A 23,335-nucleotide genomic window follows, 5' to 3' on the forward strand; every position below is an offset into this window, starting at 1 on the left:
AAGCCTCTTTTCTCCAGCAACAATGCTTCCCAGCTGGGTATCACTATCTCAGCTCCGCCTGCTGCCCTTATGAGTCACCGTGAGGTGCACCATATCCGCTTTCTTTAAATTATTTGAATCTTTTGATTAGCGTGGATTGGATTCACCCACAGGCTCCGTCTCACTGCCGGGGGATTTCCCTGCATCCCACCTTAAGCCTCTTTGACATTTCGGGCGCCGCAGACGGAGGAAATTTCCTTAAATGTCGTGATTGATGAGGCTGGACGTAAAGTTCAGCGTGTGTTCACAACCACTGATGCACGAGTCGTCCTTCATGGTGCATTTTATTTGGCATTTGATTAGATGTACATCTACCTCAGAAAACAAGCGCGCCTGAAAATGAAGCAGTTTTTTTTTTCTTTTTTAAATTGAAAGGATATGAAATAAAAGAAAATGAAATGTAGAATTTGTTGTATTACACACAAAACATTTCAAAACCGCCCCCCACAAAAAAGAATTAGTTCTCACGCCACCATAGAGTCGAGCACAGAAACTACAGCGTAAATGCAGCCGTTTGGGTCGAGTTTTAAATGGAGATATTAAACTATATGCAGGAGTCATTGAAGCTACTGTACAGGACACACTGTTGAGCTAAAAATGTTTCCATCGAAAGAAAACTCTCTCAGCATGCCAAAAGATTAAAAAAAAAAAAAAAAAAAAAAAAAACATGCACCAAAGGTCCAAAAAGCAGGTTGAAAAATAAAAACCAAACTTGATGGAAAAAAAAAAGAAAAAATCCAAACCAGTACACCATCTCCTAAACACACATGCACTTTACTTTTATCCACAATTTATGACAACATGATTCTGTTTGTTAGATAATCCACTGTGGATTGTCAATGCGAGAAAAAAAGAAAACAAAAATTAAAAAAGGGGGGAAATAAGCTTAAAGATAAGCACAAAAAATTATACATACATACAGTACATTCAAAAATGAGATACACAGATGTGCACGGTCGGACACATGTTTATAGCTGTTTTTCGAGGCAGATCGTAAGCGGTTTTGGATGCTGGTGGCGGTGGGTCGACGATTGTCATCATAACAGGGTTCTGACTCGTTCCAAATAGACAGTTTGTTTTATTACTGTTTTGTCTTTAAATCCCACTGAGAAACAAGAACGCTAACAGACCCATCAACACCAAAACAAGAAAAAGACTCACAGCTACAGTCGGTGACATTATCTCCCTCAGTAGCTGAAAACAACCTGCATTAAGAAAGACACAAACACTTCAGGGATGGAGGGGCAGCATCCAAATGTGACAATTTCTTTCCTTAAAGCAAAACAAAAAAATATTAAATTGAAGGATGAAACAGTTCAGTTAGCAAATACACAACTATCCTGCGAAGAGCTGATGATAAAGTAACAAGAATTTGCATGATTATGGAACAGTTACTTTAAATAAATCGAGTTTTTCAAATTTAATGACGGGATATCATCCCTAATCTTCACATATACACTTGAAAAGTCTTCATCGATTGGTAGAGAAACCCGCCTACATCTATCCCACAATTTAACAATCAAGATTACAACCTGCAGTCATAAATTATTATCAAGAAAGAACACAAATCATATTTATCAGTATCACAACATTCTTTGATGCGTAACGCCTTGTTGTCGGCATTACCTGATAAAAACTCCATAGCAGGAAACTAACCGTACCCTCTTACATGGACTAATCTCTGAACTACAAAACATCTCTCGCTGGAAATATGTGCTATAAACCTGGAAGACAGCTTCTCGTATCAGACTAATAAAAGTGAGGGGGGATAGAAGGGTTTTATGAGCAGATAGAAATGTGGATGTTATTGTAGCTTGGAGACCGACAGATCGATACGCACACGTCCGTTTTAAAGTATGATGCAAACAAAAACCGCACGAGGAACAAAAGCTGGCATCGCTGTCTGTCTGTCATTATTTGCTTTGTGCAGCGCTGACGCACAAGTATTAGACGGGCACAGACCTGAGGGAGTATTTACACCAGGGCCTCTCGACCATTCAGGCCAATTTTGAGATGTTTCAAAAAGCTTTGCTCAGTTAATGCTAAAAGTCCAAGTGCAGCTCTGAATGTAATGTTTGTCTCTTTGTACAGAAACGGTCCTCTCTGCTCCCTCAGTGTCTTAAAAAAAACAACCGTAGAAGAAAAAGCTGCAGAAGAGTCTTCAAAGAGAAAAGAGCATCAAAACAAATGGAAAAAAAAAACAGGCTGCTCTACCTCCTGATATGTCTGTACAAACTTGGTGTCCTCTCTGCAGTCAGCGTTTTCGCCAACAGTCTGCTGCATCCTCTCCCGGTGCAGAACAAACTCATGACCTTCCTCAACCAGCGGGTGATATCCGGGTGCCGTCGGCCCACAGTCCTATACCACGGTGCTGAGGGAGGAGGTGCAGTCCGCGGGCATGGCGGTGGGGGCGTGGCCATCTGTCGGCGTGTCGGGCCCCACCAGGAGCGTGCTGCTATCTATGGAGTCCTCCCTCTCCTGAGAGGACGGCGTCGAGTCTGGCACCGGACCTGAGGCGTTGGGAATATCTGCCTGGAGCCCGTCTCCCATGGCGTTCATCTGGCTCGGCACCATAGAAACCCCGCCGTGTCCTGACGGCAACAACAAAGAGAGCACAGGAAGAAGGGAGATTAACGCTCTGAGGACGAGGAGAGTCTTAAAACAACAGGAGAAAGGAAGCGTGCCTACCGAGGTCCACGTAGAGGAGGCTGTCTGGGTTGATGGAGGCTTCATACGGAGGTGGGGGGTCATCGGGGTGCTGGATGTCGGGGTATTTGTAGGCTGCGTACGGCGGAGGAGGCTCTTGGAAATGAAACGCGCCTCCTTCTCCATCATCAGACAGATGCAGAGGAGTGAGGCCGGTGCCAAAGGCATCTGGACCGTAGTCAAAGCCCGGGACTCGTCTTCCAAGGTTGAAGTGGTGCACTGAGGAAATAAAAACAGAGCGATGACCATGTGATGAGACAGAAAAAAAATTGTCAGCGCACAAGAAAGTTTGGTGAACAGCGAAGGAAGACGAGACTGTATTGAACTTGTTAGGTGGAAAGTTTTCTTTTAAAAATCTTCCTGATGGCAGCTTGGATAAAAGCATGGTTGTCTGTAAATCGTGCAACAAAGAGTTTTCTTATCACCTCAATGCAAAACATGTAGCTGTTAGCACCAGAGCTAAAGTTAGCTACAACAGTCCTGGTACGGGCAAATGGTGCAGCCATCCCATAATGGACCACTTTTCAAGACACTGAAAGTGCTTGAGTTTCCAGAAGTCTTAAAATGTTGAATATAATCGCTATAATTGCACTTTGAGTTTGCAGTAATCTGGAATGTGGTAGACAGATGAAAAACGCAGATAAATATAAATGAAACTTTAACAATTTTGTCATTTAAGTTTTTACTCCGCCAAGGAGGCGGAGTTAGCTGACGATCAGCGTTGGTTTGTCTGTCTTTTAATAATTTAATGATACATTTTTAGTTTATAAAAAAATACACTTAATTTTTATAAATAAAAATTTATACTCCTAAAAAAGAACCATTAAAATTACACCATTTATCAGATCCAGAAACAATGAAAACAGAAAGAATCTGTGGATTTTCAACTTTTTGAAGGTCCTTCAACTATTACTAACTGCTGTTATGTGTTATACAGTGAGAAAACTGAAATAAATCCACGCTTTAAATTGTCAAAATCATTTATTCCTACATGTTCCGTTTTCAAATTTTATAAATTTTAAATTATAAACACGTACATTTCTACTAATAGATTCAGTCGTCAACCAAAATGTATTTGAACTGAAAAACTTTGCTTGTTGTGTCAAATATTTGACAAAAATTCGATTAATTAACTGCGAAGTCTGTAATTATTAGATTAATTCATGTAATCGCGCCTCACCACTAATAAAAACTAATGTGCTACAGTTCTGTTAATTGCAACTAAACTTATTCACTGCGGTGTAATGGACTGTTAATGCTCACAGTTTCCTCCGATCAGCGTCTCGATGCGTTCACGTCTTCTCTGCCGGAGTCTGTGCACCATGAAGAGCAACAGAGAGAGGATGAGGAAGGACGAGATGCAGCTGACGATCAGTCGCATCCCGCTGGCCATCGAGTCAAACAAACTGTTTCCGTCTGAGGGGGAATAAAGAAAATCACAGAGTAGTTTGTTGTAAACTCATTTAGTTTCAAATGATCCGTGTGTGAGGAAGGTACATGTTTGTTTTGCTCTGCTCTGAAAGAAATTCGACAGTTTTAAAACACATGTAGCAGCGATTTCACACAACGCCTTATTGGTGCCAAGTCTGTGATACATTATTCAGAGTAGACAGCAGATGTCGGCTCTTTCTTAAATGGGACCTGGTAATTTATTTTAACATAATTTGCTAAATATCTCTTGAACATGGTGTGAAAAAGTGTGATGAGCTGCAGTAAATTAAATACTGCACAGCTGTTAGGAACTCCAAGAACATATTCTCAAAGGTTTTTGTGTTTCCACTGAATTCTCCTAAACTCTGACTGTTTGCACAGAAAAATATTGATCTGAAATGAAATACGACCGTCGTCGGTGTGAGGACGTACCTGGATCCAGGCAGGTGAACTTGCAGCACTCTTTGGGATCTTTGCGGAAGTGCTGGCAGCCCTGCGGCCGCTCGCACAACGCAGCGACGCACATCTCAGGCTCGCCGTCGTGACACGTGCAGCTCAAACACGGGTCGTCTCCCTTCGGTGTGAAGTAGTAGCCCTCGTTTACAACATTGTCTTTTATGTCAACACATGTTTGCCCTGTGGGGGGAAAGTAACCAAAATGAAGACGACTCCAAGAAAACAAACAGCTGCCTGAACATTTCTGATTCAGGATATAAAATGAGTCCGTACTCCTCTTGCACAGGAAAGGGAACTTCTTGTAACAGTTCTCAGCATGCCAGCTGTGCAGGCCTCGCTCATTCATGCTTTTGATCTGAAAGCGCTGCAGCTGGGCACAGAAGACGTTGTCCTGGGTGGGAGATGCCTCCCCGAAATCCTTCAGACCCTCAGGTGGCAAAAACACCTGCATGGAGCCTGTTGAGAAACATAGAACCAATGATTTAGACATCACAAATTACAAACTAGAAAAACACCTGTCTAGACTTTTTAAAAAGTCCGATCTTTAACACCTTTGTATGCGACTTCCCAGCGGCCCTCCAAGGAGTGGTTCTGATTGGTGATCACATACTGGTAGCCCACCCAAAACCTGAAAAAACAACATTTTAAAAAGCAATTACTACAAAAAAATTTTGCACATTCAAGTGTTGTTTCAGAGTTTATGCATTAGCCAGTACTGACCACTAGATGGCCTGCAACCAATAACAGAGCACCATCACTGCCTGACTGCAGATACAACATGCACACACATTTGACAGTGTATTTATACAATTAAAAACTACAAAATACTACTAAGTGGGTCAATATATAATTGCAGGACTTTTTGTAACATAGTTGACAGGTATCATAGTTGACATTTTTGCTGTTTTCAGGCCTAAAATCAACATGGCTGCCTATAACCAAACACCACATGGTATTTATACAGAAAGATTCTTCTAAATATTATATATACAATTGAGTAAAATTGAAATTGAAAGTTATTTATAAAGATATTGAAGTAAACCTGTTGACATGCCATAAATCCACACTTGACTCACACACTACTTTATATTAAATAACTCAGAAAGCCTTGGAGTCTGGCCAGTCTTTTCTTCAGGAGGAAATGACATCATATGCAGCAGGTCATGTGATCTGGAATTAACACACTTCCTTGAGAAGTGTTTTGTAATGGGTAACTTAGTGGAAAGTGATTTCTCAGACACAGATACAATTAGTTATTTTCCATACAAAATTTGATATACTGGCAAAAAAGAAGCATCTGCCATGATTATCTCAACTTAATGAAAAGAACACAATCAAAACAGTTTTGAACAAGCTCATTATATTATTGTTTAGCTGATTAGGAGGTGGTTATTATTACATTTATTTATTTAGTTGACATTTTAGTGATATCCAGTCCTGTTTTATTATTAAGTGATTGTTTCCATAATAAATAATTATGGAATTTGTAAAGACATGATCGTAATGAGCATATAAAACATAGGTTTTTTTTACTTTTAATAAAAATGTACGCAAGATGAATCCCATGAACTTCAAAAGTCCCTCAATTATATATTGAGCCAAGTACAATTAGCAAAGTGAAAATACTACTCTCTCTCTCTACAGACTGAGTTGAGTTTCCTTGTCAGTAACTGAAACAAAGAAGAGCTGGTTTGAAACATGCATGTTCAACCAGCTGCTTTCTGTGTAAATAAAGGCCAAACAAAAAGGTTCACAGTAAAGCAGAAAACTCACTTGCACTGGTCTCTGCGCTCACACACTTTGTCATCAAAATCCACCTCGATCTTCAGAATGAACTGCAGCTCCTCGTTGGTCACAAACGTCGCCAGCGAGCCGTTGACTTTCTGACACGTATCAACAGCCTGCCAGTAGTTCTCGTTCCTCAGGTAGACTTTGTAGCAGCTCGCTGTCTTCTCGTAGTGGTGCCACCCGCTGGGGCATTTCTCTGTGGACAGAGAAGACACTCTACCAGTCAATATGCAGATTCAACAACTATATGATCAAGCAAAATAAACCAGATGAGGGTAAAACAAGATGCTCACTGTTGAAGCGCACAGGCTGAGCCACGCCGATGACGTCTTCTACCTGGTCATATCCATTCCCGAAACGAAACCTCTCCTCCTTTATAGCTGCAATAAATTAAGCAAATTAAAGTCAACAAGTGTGCTCATTTGTATGCAAAGTTCTCTGGAACTCTAGATGCTGTTTTCTGCAAACTGTTAAAAGCTTATGATGATATTCATAAATATAAATTCTGAGTCACAAAGGATTTTATGTAAATGTAAGGAAAATAAAAGCAGAAGCGAAGCCTTGCAACTGGTGCAAGTTTTGTTTTCTCTTATTAAGTATGATCAGGAGTTTAAAGAGATTAAAATGTGTACAGAGGCAAGAATCGAGACATTGTTTGCACATCGCAGTCTCACCTTTTCTTTCTGAGAGGATTCAAAACAGATCTCTGGCACTAAAGTGTTACAGCAGCCTTTTCATTTTATGCAAGAAAATGTGGTAGGGAAGAAGACATGCTAGAAATGAACACTGCTTCTGCACAATAAATCAAACATAAATTATGAATCATGGGTTCCCAATGAACGTGATCGACTGTAATACTGATGTTTCAAATACCCGACTTACAGAGAACTCTAAGCTGATAAAAATTACTTGGTTTTAGTGTTGTTAAATTCAATATTAAATGGCCTTATTTCAATCTTTAAAACATAATTTTTGGTCACACATATGTCAACGCTGCGTGGGGACTAGAAGCTTGTCTGTGCTCAGCTGTCTAGCTAACTTCTACTGTGGCCTGCTGGAGACACATTTAGGGACCATCAGTAAACTGAAGTGTCTATTGATAACCGCATGTTCAGCGAGGGTGGTGTTCCAATTTTATTTATATTTTGCAAGGCGAAGAAGATCTTTGGACATTTGGGGATGTTTTTCACCATTTTTTGGATCAAAAATTACTTCATTATTCAACAGTGGCAATAATAGTTGGTTCTATCCCTAAAATGGACCTTCCTCAAATCAAACTCCATCCATAAAAGCTCAGATTTAAACCCAGACAGAATGAATCCAGATTTTTAGCTCCGATTCGGTCGCCTCCAGCAGATTTTTTTTCATGAATCGAAACTTTTTAGGGAAAAACAGTCAATAATTTTGACAATAACCTTCATAAAACCAAACTCTATTTGAAAAAGCTCCAATTTAAATCCAGAAAGAGAACATTTAAGAATTAATCCAGATTTTTAGCCCCAATTTCCAACAGATTATCAGGATGAATTTCTGTCTCATCAGTTGTTGTGCGACGTTCAGTTGGAGTTTTTTTGTTGTTTTTGAGGGAAAGAATGAACCAACAACCTGCAACAATTAACCGATTAGCTGTCGACAAATAAATTAATCACCAAGTAATTTGATAATCAGATCGGTTTGAGTAAAATTTTTTAGGAAAAACAACAAATTCTGTGGTTTCATCTTCCCAAAAGTGAATAACTGTTAGTTTGCTGCAACAATATGTACATGAGCACAAATGTACACTGTACTTTAGCTTCACAATCTCTACTTTCTCAATATTTATGACTGTTTCTATTTTTTAAGGAACGTTTTTTGCCATGTCTACATATCACTGCGCAGCCTTGTGAAACAGTCACTTTGCATTTCTTAAACGACAGAACAGTTGCATACAAAAAGGGGAAACATTCGCACATTTTTTCTGTCGATTTTTAAAAGGAGCAGAAGCTGGCTTGATATTTATTATCACTCGGGTTACATTTACAGATGATTTTTCAGGTAACACTGCACCCAGATCAGCTGAAATAAACACAGTGTCCCTCTGCGACACTTGACTCAGTGAAATTGTAAACTGTTGACAGACGAGACACAAGGCAGGATGGACAGGTTGTTAAAACATCAATGCTTTATAATGAAGCAGGGGTTTCTGGAGTTGCACTGTTTGAATTATTGAGAAAAGATGAGCAACTTAGCTCCCAAAATAAAACATAACTGAAGGAATTCTAAGGCTGTAAAAAAAGACCAAATACATACCATTTACTTAGATTTTAAGAAGTTATTTAGACTTTACTTTCTTTTATCAGGCTTTAGACTGTGCTATTGATGTCATATTTTGTACTTCCTGACATTAGTAAGTTAACCACGCAGTTTTGTTTCCCAATCCTAATAGTGATTGTGTTCTGTCTGCAACCTGGCTAACTTCTCCAATTTTTTTTTGCCAAATGGGTGTTTTCCTGTTTTCAGTAGCCGCTGTGAAGTTGAGAAGCTTCAGCCTGGAATTAGTGTGAACCATTGCTCCAACTTTCCATGTTATTCAACAAAGAGATAATCCCAAGAACAGTGACTTTCCTGCATGCTAACAATAACCCCTCACTGTGGCATGTGTAAGCACTGATCTGGTTGTTCTTTAGTTCTCTGTGAAATCACAGCTTGATCTGGCAAAACTTTATCTTCAGCTGGAAGCTTGCTCAGTGAATAACAATCATCGGATTTGCCTCTGAACACACCATATCTGCATCTGTGCCAAATAACTGTTTTGGTGAATAAACAAAGAAAACAACAGGAAGTTTCTTCTTCAGTTCTATAAATGGAGCTTTACTGAAGGATGAATAGAGTCCAGTGTGAGACCTCCACCAGTATACAGTGTTGTTGGCAGGCCTACAGCATTAACTCAAAGCATGCACAGCTCTGGCTGTATGGAGGTCACATGCTGTACTCAATCCTTTCAATAATTCCCATTATGCGGTCACAGATCTGGGGATAAGGTCTTTCTGGATTTAAGGAGGAAACAATAGGATTTCGGTCAATGGCTTAGCACTGCAATATCTATGCAGTGTTGAAGAGATCAACCAACAGTAAACAAAAACAGAAATGCAGACACGTGCAGCCACTCAGAATAACAGCTATCTGATGCTGTCAGTCAGCTGCTACTACTGGATTCTGGTTCACTGTGATGACAAGAAGGATTTTTCCAAACCTGTAAACTCAAAACCACATCTGTACTGGTTGGCAAAAGCAACTCAGCTGGACTTAACATATTTAGGGGGTTTATTGCCGGGGGGTTGTGTGTGTATTAAACACACACTACAAACATGACCGGATGATTTGTCATCTGTTAGTTCAGTCAAAATATGTATTTGAGTTAATACTACAGGTTAACCTTCTGAGCCATAAAACCCGATGGCTTGTTTTAAATCAAAAATTACATCCGTTTGTCACAGCAACAAAAAAGGGGGATTTAGATTTTCCGATGGTCCTTGAAGGTGTTACTGCTAGTTTCATTGGGGAAGCGCGACTAAGTCTAAACTTGAAATTGTAACGTTTAAGCAAAATCACATCAATCTAGATATCTTACATGCAGATTTGCCAAAAATAAACATTTTGCAGCAACCAGATTCTTTAACAAACAGAAAACTCTGCCCTCGTCTGCGCAACAGACAAGCCATTACATGCATCAACTTGTCCCATGACCTACACCTCACACCAGCTGCTTTGCTGAATGAAATTGAACGTTACTGAATGTGCCTTTCTTATTTCCGTGTTCTTGCATTGTGCGCATAATAAGTGAATCCATACACTTTAAATGGCGCACGTTTAGAACAAAGGTTAGGTGCTGTATCTGGTCCAGATTTGGAATGACGATGGGGTTGTAAATGCTCACAGGGTCTAAGAATCAGACTAATTCCTGGGTAGGTTTTCTGTGGGTGAGATGAGGAAGAATCTGGGGTGCCAATAAAATCACAACGTGAGGGATAAACTCCTCAAACAGTGCTCATTTTTGACAGTTTGGTCAATATTTGTGCAATACTTCTGTCACTGAAATAGGAAATGCTCTTTTAAGATGCATTTTACATTGATTTTTTTTGCACAAAGTTACTTTTTATTGTTGAATACAATCTTTTTAATTTTTCCCTTTATGGTTATTGTCTTTGACAAGTTCTGAAAGTGAATTATGTTGCCAAAGCTATTGAATACACATACAGTGGACAAAAATGAAGCAGGCTGTGTTTACATAAAGCAGAGAGGAGGCAAGGAAGGAAACAAATTAAACTGCTAGTACAATATTTATAGTATGCAGAGTCCCCATTTTTTTCCCACCACTGGTAACACCTGGGGACAAAATGTTATACATTTTGATTTCAGGGTTTTCAAATATGTGTAAAATAAATAGTCAAAGAAGTTACATTTTTGTTTGCATTTTGTCCAATAGCAGTATTTGACACAATAAGAAAAGCTTTTCAATTCAAATAAATTTTGGTTGACAGCTGAATCAATGAATAGACAGATACGTGAACTATATTACCATTTGTATCATATTTGATACATGAGTTTCTGAGACCTCTATCTCATCAAATAGACATATAGTTAAATAAATTGGACAAAACTAGTGTCTATTTCCAAAATCTATATCGTTGTAAGCGAACAGTTGCCAAAACTGCGCAACACATCAAATGTGCTACAAAAAATACATCATAAACAAAATTTGACAGCAAATTGTTCTCTGGATTTTATTAAAGAGGTCAATAAACACCTCATTTCCATCAAAAAATAACTTTCTGGCTATTTTTTGCTAGGTCAGGCTTTACAGGGTGAAATAACAAAAAAAATGTATGTTTCATTTATATTTATCTGCATTTTTCATCTGTTTAGTCCATTCACAGATTATTGTGCAATTACAGGTATTATATTCAACATTTTAAGACTTTTTGGAAACTCAGGCACTTTCAATGTCTTGAAAAGTGATTGAAATCGCGTAATTGAAATTAACTTGTCCCAGTCCTAGTTTTTACACAATTTCTGGCTTTGTAACTTATAGATATTACACAAATGAGTTTTCTCTTCTTCTAGCCCTGATTTTGCTGTTTCCACAGAGGTGCAGGATTTAATACTGCAATGAAAAATGAGCCCACGGTGAGTGAAAATGTGATAGCAAAAACCACCCAGACACTGCTTGGGGATCAGAAGGTTAAGACTTTTCTTGGGTAGTCAACATGCATCACTGAACATCTCTCAGTGCAGCTTGATTAGATCCAATGACATCCTTAAGGCATTCCGGCTGCATTCACACCTGGATTTAGAGCGGCTCAGCTGTGATTTGATCGTTCGAGTGTGAAAAGGTCCTGGGTGTTGCTATTCTTTCCAGAAATCAATCATGTTATGGGTGTTAGGTAAGAGAGTGGGTGTAAAAGGGCTTAAGTGAGCTATACTCACGGGGACAGTCCATCTCGTCGCTCTTGTCCTCACACGCTGTCCAGCCGTCACACTGCCAGGACATTGGGATACACTGCATCTTCCCACTGCGGCAGGCGAACTGCCCAGGGCTGCAGCGCTGCTCTGAAATACAACAACAGGGTTCGTGTGGTCAAAACCTGCACGTGACTGAGGCCGTTTCCAAACAAGAGAAAACCATTTTCAGTCAGCAGAGGGCCGGATGATGCCACGTGAGCTTTCAAAACAGATCTGGTGTGATAATCTGCGGTATGGAATAAATAAACTGATTGTTAAGGTTTCTCCTGATGCAAACTGAGAAACTCACAGTTAGATCAGACCAGCATTACCACTGAACCCAGTGGGATGAACTGAATCAGCAGCTACTGGACTCTACACAGTAACTATATTATATACTTCCAATCTTCCCGTCAGCCCACTCACCAGTTTAATATACTGAGGCAGCAAAATTTGAGGAAGCGATAACTGAAAGAAAATCCGCAGCAGCTGGTGAATGAATACACTTAGATTTGTTCAGAGATGTGGATCAACCAGAGGGAGAACATTTCTTTTGGTGACAAAACCACAGACGAGTTTAACCATGACTGCAAACTGCTGCTTTTTGTTTGTAGCTGGACCGTTGCTAAAAGCATTTTACCAAATTCAGCAAGATCAGACCACCAAGGATAAAACAATAGCGCTTTTGTGAGCATGTGGTTAAGCAAAAGCTCAGATTTGAAGGCAACAGGAAAAGACTAGTTAGATCACAAAGGACACATATTTCACTTTTATCGGCTTTTTATCTATTTATACCGGTCAGTCTGGCCACCATTTATGCTTAACATATGATGTCGAGCCTTCCCGTGTGATGAAACAACAGGTCTATCAGTAATAATGGTATTGGTTGACTGATTTAAAACAGTCTTGTTTTTAAGAGATTAAAATATTTGATAAATTTTACAATATTAGGGGACAAATGTTCTATTCTGATTTCAAAATATTAAGACATTCAAACTATGACTATTTTCTCAGGAGCTGCAGATGTATTCTAACAAAAGGTAACTGAACTAGAAGACATACTGCTTGCTTACCTGACAATAATCTTGCCAGAGCTAGCCGCGGACCTGCAACAAATAGAAACAATAGAGTGACTATCCTGTCTTTCAGAAATTTGAAATTGTACTCAACTGAGAAAAGTCAGTGCGATTTAAGAAACAAAAATCACAATTTTTATTCTATTTGTGCTGCTCCTTATGTAATCTATGAGGAAATTAATTATTAATTGAATAAATAATTGTTTACTGTATAAATTTTAAACTGCTGGCCATTCTCTGGCATCTGTCAGTAATCCCCTTGTTGCTAGTCCAGATTTGGGTTCACGAGACCATCTGTTGGTTAGATACAGGTGGTTACGTGTACCTACAACGGAGCCGGATCACCCACTCGCCTGACAAATATGGCAACACTATTTTTACTTAGAAAGAAGGCTCCGAGCTATTTCAAGACTGTTGTTTCATCTGCAAACCGACCATCTTAGGTGACCTTTTAACCCACGCAAACCAGACTTTGAGCTCTGATGATCCACACAGCACAAGGCCACAACCTACACTGGGGTTTAATAGCGATTCATTACAACTGGCTTTTATTTGCACTATAACGCTGACTGTTGCATAAATTAATCAAAGCAGCAAAGTGGGCATGTAGCTTGGAAAAAGCCTGGAAAATCAGGGCTCCAGACTGCGACCAAAAAAGTTGCATTTGCGATCTTTTTTTGAGCGTATGTGAGTTAAAATTTCATGTGTGTCGCATTATGAGAGTGCATGATGATCATTAAGCTGTATTTGTGTCGCTCTAATCAGCACAGGCAGCAACTGTGTTAACCACAGTGGTGGAAAGTTGTACTTTTATAACTTTGGTGTAGTGGGTCAATATATGATCGCAGGACTTATTGTAACATAGTTGACATTTTTGCTGTTTTCAGGCCGAAAATCAACATGGCCGTCTATAATCAAACACCACATGGCATTTTTACACAAAGATTCTTCTAAATATTATATATACAACTGAGTAAAATTGAAATTGAAAGTTATTTCTAAAGATATTGTAGTAAACCTGTTGACAAGCCATAAATCCACACTTGATTCACACACTACTTTATATTAAATAACTCAGAAAGCCTTGGAGACTTGCCAGTCTTTTCTTCAGGAGGAAATGACATCATGTCATGTTAAAAATGCGGTCTTCTCATGAAATGTGGAGTGCACCTACATGTGCTGTATTTCAGCTCATAGAAAAGACCGCATGTAGTAAAGAATCATACAATTCATCTTGGACAAGTCTGACATTATAAAATGCCCTAGTTTAACTCTTTTCAAAATAATTTCTGGTCACACACCTGTCTGAGAACCGCAGCTACCACAGCCTGCAATGTAGGGCATTTAATGAACATTGGTAAATTGTAGTGTCTATCGATAAGATGATGTTCAGCAAGTGATGTGTTTTGCCTGTGACAAGGTGGGAGGTGTGACTAAATGAGAAAGTTAGTGAAAAAGTTAGTCTGAAGCGCTGAAAATGTAAGCGTCATACAGGATGAATTTACTTTTTTATTTTAAAACAGATAACATTAAGTTTTCCTCAAAACAAACTACTCTGCAACAACATTTTCACTGGACTTTATTAGAAGTTGACAATCGTTCAAGCATCCAGCTTACTGCATTGCAATGATGTAGCCAAGAGAAACCAGAATATATGACAAAAAGTACTATTTCTAACAATTAAATGTATATCTAGAACCATCTAGCTATGCTGTGTACTTCTAGTTTTTCTAGTAAGTTAAAAATATAGTTCTTGCTGAAGACCTAAACCCCAGCAGCCGAAAGGTTGATTTAATAGAGAATGTTCCATTAACAAATGTAAATAATGAGGGAAAAAACACTTAAATAAGATCAGGAAGTAGGTGAACCTGCAGGCTTAAACACTACATTGGTCACTCTGCCAAAACGTTTTTTAAGAGCCCTCTAACACAGTGGACGTCACCTCCTCTTAGTTAATGCTAAGTGGATTGAGACGCATTACAGAGTCGTGTCAGTCTCCTGGGACAGAATGTATTATCATCAAGCCTGAAAGTGTGTCAGAATGATGGATAACATTAGACACCATACATCCCAAACACATTAGAGAGAGGAATCAATAATTAATGCAATATATTTAAAATGAATAACTGTTTGTGAATAGGTTAAAATGTGTTTATGGCTTTCAAAGAAGAGCGAATCATGTTTAAAATAAAGGATTGTGTGAAAATATCTCCCAATATATGATCTAGCCATATTCTATAGACATCAAGACTTTTTTGATGAGAACGCCTGAAAGAATACTTTCACCAGAGATGGATGTGAGCACTTTATCTTGCCTGTGCACGGCTGTAATGAATCCTCTGACAGCCTTGGGTATCTTACATTTACATATTTTTCACTAATGCATACTGTAATAGGACTTGTAGCTAGGACTGATTGCTGAATTTTTCAAATACAGCTGACTCTTTAAGCTAAAGCTACGTTTGCTTGCTCAGATCTATAAAATAAATGCCTGGTTTGTGCCTCTGATGGATCTGAGCTCCATTTGAATAAGGGCTGTCTGCACGCATCAGTATTCATGCTTTCTGTGCATTTCTGATAACCGTGCTGCAAGAACATCCACAAAAACAGAACTCATCCAGACGCCTGCAGCCTATTGCTTTTAGATATCAAATATTACAAGTTGTGAATATCCAGACTGAAGCTTCTATCTATTCCAGCTTCATTTTCAAGTGCACTTTCCTGGTCATTATTTGGATTTCCTGCCGATCTGGATGGAGTGCATGATTTGGATGTAGTTGATGGGTGTTTGAGAGCTTTTCCTTCCCTCCCTGTTTAGTTGGGATTTTTATATGAGAGAGGTTTGCTGCTTGCACTTGGTATTTTTTGTTTTAAAGAGTATGACTGATGGCTCATTACTAACCACAACAAGTCCAGTGTGGGGTGATGCAAATGCTTGACATGCATCCACACACAATGCAAGACTACTGCTCTATACACAGTAATGCATTTGCTTGGAATCATGGCGATACACGCTGATGAATGACAAAAGGAACAGGAATAAGGAGTTTTCACTTCCTGAGGGCTAAGCAAGGGGAAAAAAAAAAATCATCTTACTGAAGCCAACTCTCTCACAAGCTTTGGATTTTGTGATGTGTGAGTGAATACTTGCTACCCTGAAAAAAGTGAGCCTCTGCATCTCTTATATAACCTACAGGAAAATACAGGAAAAGACTATGAGACAGCCTGAACTCAGTCCCACTGAAGTATAACAACACAGTGAGCTGGCCTTGTGCACACACTGCATCATCTCTAGCCGCTGATGATTCATATCAACGCCGAGGCTCGCTGTTAAAAGCAGTGAGTGGGTATGGGCATTCATTTCATTTTCTTTGGACCATCTCGCATTTAAAACCAAGGTTTTTCCCAACAATGTGTGGAGGAAAGCAGCGCAGGTCAACTTCCTTCTAACACCAACAGTTTATGGGGTGACAAAGCAATACATGCCACTTGTGCTATTTTAACTAGCTACCAAGAAGTTAAACACTTTCTTTTCCCCTGTGTTGCACTTTCAGTTGTGATGTGTCTAACTTAATACCTAAAATGGTAAACAGAGCTGCACTAAGACAAGAGGTTGCACCACTACAATATGCAATTAAATATTAACACTGTACATCTGCAAACTAAGGAAACCAGTAATTAATTTAAATACCTATGGTGTTAGAGGAACAATTAATACTTTACAGCCATAATCTGTGCGCATGGGGTTGGTGGGATATCAGGTACAAAACGTTTGATTTTCAAATGTAACATCAGCCTGACTGGAATCAATTTTTCTCTCTTTCTCTCTTCCTTTTCCATTTTCAGTCCCTCTGCATGCACTTTTACTCAACCATAAAGGACAGCACAGGCAAGAAGTTGCAAACATTGCAGATATGACAGTGATAAAGCCTTGTTGTGAGATTAGTAATGTGTAAAAGGTCAAAGCTGCCACACAGCATCCTGTAGCCAGAAATAGTTAAGCTGAAAACCTATTAATTACCCCGCAGACTGATTAACTCCAACTTAACCTCCTTTTTAGTTGATGTTAAATTTCAAGACTTTGTTTGCATATTGGTTTCAAAATGAAACTTCAAACAAAGCAATTGCAAATCACAACAGAGGCAATGACTGTTTACTAATTAGAGGAATGTTGTAATTCTGTTTTATTAAGGTGGTAACTTTAAATAGTTTCTTTGTCCATTTAGCAATTTGTACTTCGTGTTTCAGGAATGTACTCTGTGACCCACATAAGACCGGTCTAAGTGTTTTATTAACCACACTGTGTATTTTGCAGCATGTCAGAGCTGAGGTTTACACTGCTGTGACACTGGTTTTACAAATTAATGTCATCCTCCTTGTGTGACAGTCACACTTTTAATAGTATCTCATGTGGTGATGCTCCATCACGTTTTACATTTATGACACAGTGAATGAAGAACTGAAACTTAATTATATTTTCTAGGGCAAATTAAACTGCATTATCTGTCAGAAAAATCGCAGTTAGATATTTTCCCCAAATTGTTCAGTCATATTTACACAACAAGCATTTTTGCAAACATTTACTACAGTAATTTTTCAGGAACTTACAACGCTGTATTAGTTTGTGGTTGTAGTTATTTCTAGTCTCTATCTTTTGGGTCAATGCAAGTTAACTGTCCACCACTCCTCTAAGTATGAGGCTGGTTGGTGACGAATGACGCCTGGCAAAAGTTAAAATGCCACCAACTTTATTGTGCCAAGAAAAAAGTGACAAACCAGCTGTCAGTGTAGATGACTGGTCGCTCAGCGTCACAGACAATGAACAAAGAATTCAGCTGACTGGTTGTTCAAGTTGACAACTATTGCAAGATTTCAGTCTTAATCTGATGTCTTGGGCACGTTCACACCATACGAGTCCAAACAGGCTCTGGTCACTTCACCTTGTTCAAATACGTTCGCCGTTGTTGCTGTGTTGTGCCTGCTCAGACTCATTTAGAAAGCTCATTAAAGTATTTCAATCTAATCCAGACTTTGTGTCCTGGTCACCTACAGTTTAAGGTGTGATCAAACTGGAGCAAATACAGAAAATGTACACATGCTAACCACTGAGCCTCTGCAGAGCCGTGCTATATGCATTTCGTAATATCTATTTCTGCTTTTACATTTAGCACATATATTAGCACATGCTGCGTAGTGTTATGTGAGCCGTGCACTAGCAACCCAACAAGTTGAATTATTTGCATGTGAAGCTCAACTTGTCTATAAAAGTGATTCTGAACACATTTGATTTAAAACCACATCCAGTGGTTGCCAATCTCTCTCGCATGGAGGGTGTGTAAAGCAAAACTAAAATATTTTGACATTTAAATTTCATCTCACTCACTGGCAAACACCCAGAAGGAACTGCACAAAACAAAAGGCTTTTTCACAAGTCTTAAAATTCTCTTGCTTGCTACAACCTGCTGTGAAAAAAGTGTGAAAACCAGGTGTGGATTAGCAGATGACACAAATGCCAAATAAATGACTTTGAAAGCATTTAGAGAACGTCTTAAATAATCATATTATGATGCCTGGCCTGTCATAATCCAAGAGACGCTGAAAGATTGCTCTTTTAGTAATGGGATTTTACTTCAGGAAATGTATCCCTGTGTCTAAGTCACCTGGCTATCAAGCTTTGCGAAGGCTGCAAAATCACACTGTGACACAGCCTGTGCAAAACAGGATCACCCAAACAAGCAGTGGTTTCAAAACATGCACGAAGTGAAGCCCAGGCAGTGCTCTACTGAAAACACATGAAGGCTGAAATGTGTACAAATGACAACCTTCACTTTTCAGATGTTGTTTTTGAGCTTAAACATTTGAAATAAATCATGACTTTGCTGTTTGAAAATTGCAGTCGATTGCTCTATAAGCGACTGTACATGAATAAGATAAGATAAGATAAGATAAAGTTCTTTATTTCTCCCCACTCCAGGGGAAATTTACATTGTTACAGCAGCTTTATTTACAATATATACAAGGGTGGCAAAATTTTTTAACAGAAAAAATAAAAATAAAAATAAAGTTTAAAGTGCAGAGATGTGCAGTGCAAGAATGTCAGTGCAAATTTTATGGTTTGTGCACACTACTGCACAATATGAAGCATGCAATGTTTTGTCCATCACTCCTTTGGACTGAGCCAAACAATAATGTGTTTATCCATGGGCTGAAGTGATAACGGTTTCAAGATCACAAGACCAAGCCTAAAGGAGACCACAAGACGCATTTTGTCCTCTTGCTGCACAAATGTATACACACACTACATAAATGCTTGCATTCAAAGCACTAATACAGGCTTTTATTAGAGATTAATGACCAAAAATGTTCCCTGTTTGGTCCATTTTGTGCCTTTAGTGTACAGATATTGTGCTAATGTGTGTGGTTTTAATAGGTCAAGTCTGTTTTCAATTCATTTTCATCTCGATTTATTAACTTAGAAGTTACATAAATATCAATCAAAGCATCCTCACTTTACACAGTTATTTAATTGTGTAATGAGAATTAAATAACTGTAATTTATCCGTCTGATGAGTTTAAACGTGCAGCTCAATGATGTGTGATCCTGGTTTAGTGATGCAGGAGCATGAATCTCCGTCAAGCATTTCAAATTACAGCTTCACGGCTGAAGCAGAGACCAAACAAGGAGTGTAGTTGGGGTTAAACACACCTTTTAATTTAGACGAGTTAACATGTCATCTTTGAAGAGCACAGGAATGATTTTACTGCATAATTTCCCAATATAGCTGCATCAATACGGCTCCAAATTGGCTAATAATTTCATCGAAGCAACGGTGTTTGTTTTGAAAGCTACATGTTTATACTGAAATAACTGGGTCTGTCGAAATTTTTAAGTGTTTTCTCCTTTAATTATAGCCGATTGGTCGTTTTAGTTGGCCCACTTTTTACAATGAAACAGCAATACTTCCAACAGTGCCGACAGAACGACGGCGTTCCACGCGGTCCAGCAGTAGCTCGGAACCGGTGTAAGAACTACTGGAGGCCGTGGTCTGCCAGCAGGCCTCTGCGCCGGAGACTCGCCGCCTCCCGCCTGCAGCTGTAATCTGTTTCTCCCACTTTCTAGTCGAGCCCACGGGAATGTGTGCATAAAAGGAGTCAAAAAACAATTTACCTGTCCGTGGTGGGTCCGTTAACGTGAGGACGAAGAGAAGAGAGAAGAGGACGAAAGTGCTGCTGTCAGCCTTCGGCAACATTTATCCTCCATTCATAGTAACTCCTCTATCCAAGAAATTTAACAAATATACCGAGGAACTGGACCGTCGTCGCCGCCGCCCTCTCCGGGACTATATCACTAAACCCTTAACACAATTCGTACCCATTTTCATTCCATTAAACCGACAGCGAACGAAGAGAAACTGCGTAAATAAAGCATAGTCGCGCCGCACGGTAACACGGAGCGGTTAATCTGGCCGAGCGGCTAACGTTAGCCGAGTGGCTCCGCCGTTAACGTCCGTCCTCTGCTCCAAGATGGCTGCGGCCTCCCATCACAACAATCCTAAACATGCAACACGCAGGCAGGCCATCAGCTGGAGGAGCTGCCGGGGCGGAGTTTAGCAGATTATACCCCCGTGTGGCACTTCGATAGCGTGTGTGTGAGTGTGTGTGTCTGCTGAGATCATTATGTGATGAGTCCAAGGCAGAATATTATCAATGGTTGAGCGGAGCGGATGGCACCGACACAAGGGCGGCGCTGGCGCAGTTTAACGCACCAAAACATCCGAGCTGCGGCCACTCAGGACACTGGATCTGAGCCGTGTGCTGATGTGGTCCTCCACTACTAATAAAAAATGCTAATTATACTCAATATGATTGTATATGTATTGGACCAGTGCAATATCCAATACATATACAGTATTCAACCTCATGTGCAATATTATAATTTAAATAATAGAATTTATTACCCTGGTTAACCCTCCTGTTGTCCTCATTTAGGGGCACCAAAAAATATTGTTTCCTTGTCTGAAAAAAATCCAAAAATTCTGCAAAAAAAATTCCACAAGTTTCTGAAAATTGGCAAAACCTTCAGGAAGAAAATTCCAACAATTCCTTAAAAGTTTCCCTCTAAAGTTTTATTTTAAAAAATCCCCGAAATTTGGCAAGAAAATTATTGTAAATATTTTCAAAAAATGAGTAAAAATCTTCCAAAAAAATCCTAAAAATATCTAAAGTGATTCCATATATATCAGTAAAACTTCTTATATTTTCTTGAAGAACATTCACAAAAAATCCACCAAAATCCAGCGAATTTCGCTGGATTTTGGTGGATTTTTTTTGTAAATGTTAAGAAACATTTTTTAACATTTTTTCCACCAAAAAAATGTTCAAAGATTTCCCAAAAATGTTGCAAATGTGGACATCAGAAGTTTCACTGTGAATTTTTTATTTTTTTTCTCCACATTTTCAAACTTTAAAACAGGTCAATTTTGACCCGCAGGACGACACGAGGGTTAAAGCAAATTTATGTCTTTTTTTACACAGTACTTCTTCTACTCCTTATACTTGTAGTATTTCTTATTTTGAATTCTCAGATTTAAATTTGTTTATTATTTTACTGTCTCTTGTTGTTGCTAGGTACTGCTCTCTATACACAAAGTCAAATTCCTTGTGTATACTGACTTGGCAATGAAGGCTTTTCTGATTCTGATATAACTTACTTACGCTTGCAATTTTACCTGAACCAATAAAACCCATCGCTCTACATTCCTTCAAAACAAAGCCAACTGTTCTATATCAACAAAACTCTTAAAATTAAATTTACTTTTTCAATTAAGGATCCCAAAAAATTGCAGAAAACATGCAATTTTGCCTTTTACTCTCTGAAATAATTTCCTCTATTGAAGTATTTTCCTCCTATTCTCTTCCGTTTGGCCTATTTGACCTCCTGAAACAGCCCCTGGGTCAAACTCCAAGGTGAGTCCCTGTCCTCCACTGTTTTATGGCTTCTTCTTGTTATCATAATGGGCCACATATCTAATATCTTAACAGCAGCTTTCAGGCCTGGAGCACAGTACATTGTGCACACTGTCATCTATCACCACAAATCACGCAACCACCGGGCGCAACTTTGCTTCCACACTTTAAATGAAACAAAGGTTGAAAAGAAATTAATCTTCACAAACTTCAAAAAAAAAAAAAAAAAAAGGCTGACCCAGTATAGCATCTGAAGTTACCTTGGGGGTTCACTTATTCATGTCAGATGTTTGCCTCCTATCTGGGTTACAAGTAAACATCTTAGGGGAATAACATTTCATGCCGATGATAATTCTTGCTGAGATATCAAAACCTCAATTGTTAAAAGATCACTTTTTTTCCAAGCTAGGCTTTAACATAATATGCCCCTTGTGCACTGAACAAATTACCACTGTAATTACTCTTACTGTCAATACAGGCTATGACTGTGACCCTTTCTTAGTTTAATATAAGGTGATCTGCAGTATGTGTTGTGTGCAATAAAAAATGCATGCAAAGTTTAACTGAAGCTATTATGAGACTTTACCAGCCTGTGGTTTTTTTTTTTTAAGTGTCTCTTGAGCAAAATGAACAAGAAAACACTCAGTGAAGAAAACAAAGCCTTGAACAAAAAATCCTCTAGTAATGGATGATACCCACTTAATGAAAAGTAGCATCAGCTAAAGTTTTAAATACATTTTTGCACAACTATAGATAGTGTTTCCCACCGGTTAGGAATCCCTTCAGAGCTGGTTTAGACAAATGACCCACATTTTTAAAATGTACATAAGGGCATGCAACTACAGGTTTACACCTCCTTTGATTGCTTTTTGTGGCAACATCTTCATTAAAAGACACCTTTTCTTGCAAGTTTTACAAAATTACCGGTGTTAAAATAAAATGAAAAGTTAAACTTTAAATGTGTAACGCAAACAACTTGGTCAAAACAGGGTTTGATTTACTCCTGGACAACAACTGTGGTATGTAAACACTGACCTATGAACCATGACTCCTCTGAAGAGGGAAGCTGTAAATCTGTAGCATGTGTTGACTCACTAACATAACAGAACCACCTCAAAAGTCTGTACTCTGCAACCTCAAATGGCCAATAGAACACCCTGGGGGTATGTTGTTGAGTTTTGTGGCTGTAGTTCATTTGAAGATGTAGATATTCAGAATTGCTTGAAAAACATACAGTACAATGCTGTTATTCACAGTTCTTTTCTACCATCAGGAGGAGATAAAACAACTACGTATGAGGATGTCATCTGGTGATGCGTGGCACTATATTATTTTAGTTAAACGAAATTATAGATTTTTAGAAAAGACTATTACAGCTTTGTGATGCCGAG

At 38.9% G+C, this 23,335-nt stretch overlaps 1 protein-coding gene across 3 annotated transcripts; it reads right to left on the minus strand.

The window, feature by feature from the left end:
* Window positions 1–304: 304 nt before the first annotated feature.
* On the minus strand, window positions 305–20,649 carry dgcr2 (DiGeorge syndrome critical region gene 2). Of its 3 annotated transcripts, XM_023270042.3 has the most exons (11): window positions 20,146–20,640; window positions 12,975–13,007; window positions 11,887–12,009; window positions 6,714–6,800; window positions 6,406–6,616; window positions 5,184–5,260; window positions 4,906–5,088; window positions 4,609–4,812; window positions 4,009–4,161; window positions 2,728–2,964; window positions 305–2,630 (listed from the first exon to the last, which is right to left on the minus strand). In XM_023270042.3, exons 1-11 carry the CDS (start codon window positions 20,225–20,227, stop codon window positions 2,398–2,400), a joined length of 1,623 nt encoding a protein of 540 aa, XP_023125810.2. In that variant the 5' UTR covers window positions 20,228–20,640; the 3' UTR covers window positions 305–2,397. The 3 variants fall into 3 exon arrangements, with proteins under 3 accessions (XP_023125810.2, XP_035803932.2, XP_023125811.2); XM_035948039.2 differs by having other exon boundaries at window positions 4,609–5,088; window positions 20,146–20,649; XM_023270043.3 differs by lacking the exon at window positions 12,975–13,007 and having other exon boundaries at window positions 20,146–20,639.
* Between the last annotated feature and the right edge of the window lie 2,686 nt (window positions 20,650–23,335).

The sequence above is a fragment of the Amphiprion ocellaris genome, chromosome 17 (assembly GCF_022539595.1).
Source record: "Amphiprion ocellaris isolate individual 3 ecotype Okinawa chromosome 17, ASM2253959v1, whole genome shotgun sequence".
NCBI classification, from domain to species: Eukaryota; Metazoa; Chordata; class Actinopteri; family Pomacentridae; genus Amphiprion; species Amphiprion ocellaris.

Bases quoted from the DNA above. Each gene is read 5' to 3' on its own strand.
- dgcr2 (XM_035948039.2), bottom strand. From the start codon at position 20,227: ATGTTGCCGAAGGCTGACAGCAGCACTTTCGTCCTCTTCTCTCTTCTC. The intron at 13,008-20,145 runs GTAAATTGTTTT...TATTTGTTGCAG, and splicing joins AACGGACCCACCACGGACAG to GTCCGCGGCTAGCTCTGGCA. The intron at 6,801-11,886 runs GTGAGTATAGCT...AATTTATTGCAG, and splicing joins CGACGAGATGGACTGTCCCC to CTATAAAGGAGGAGAGGTTT.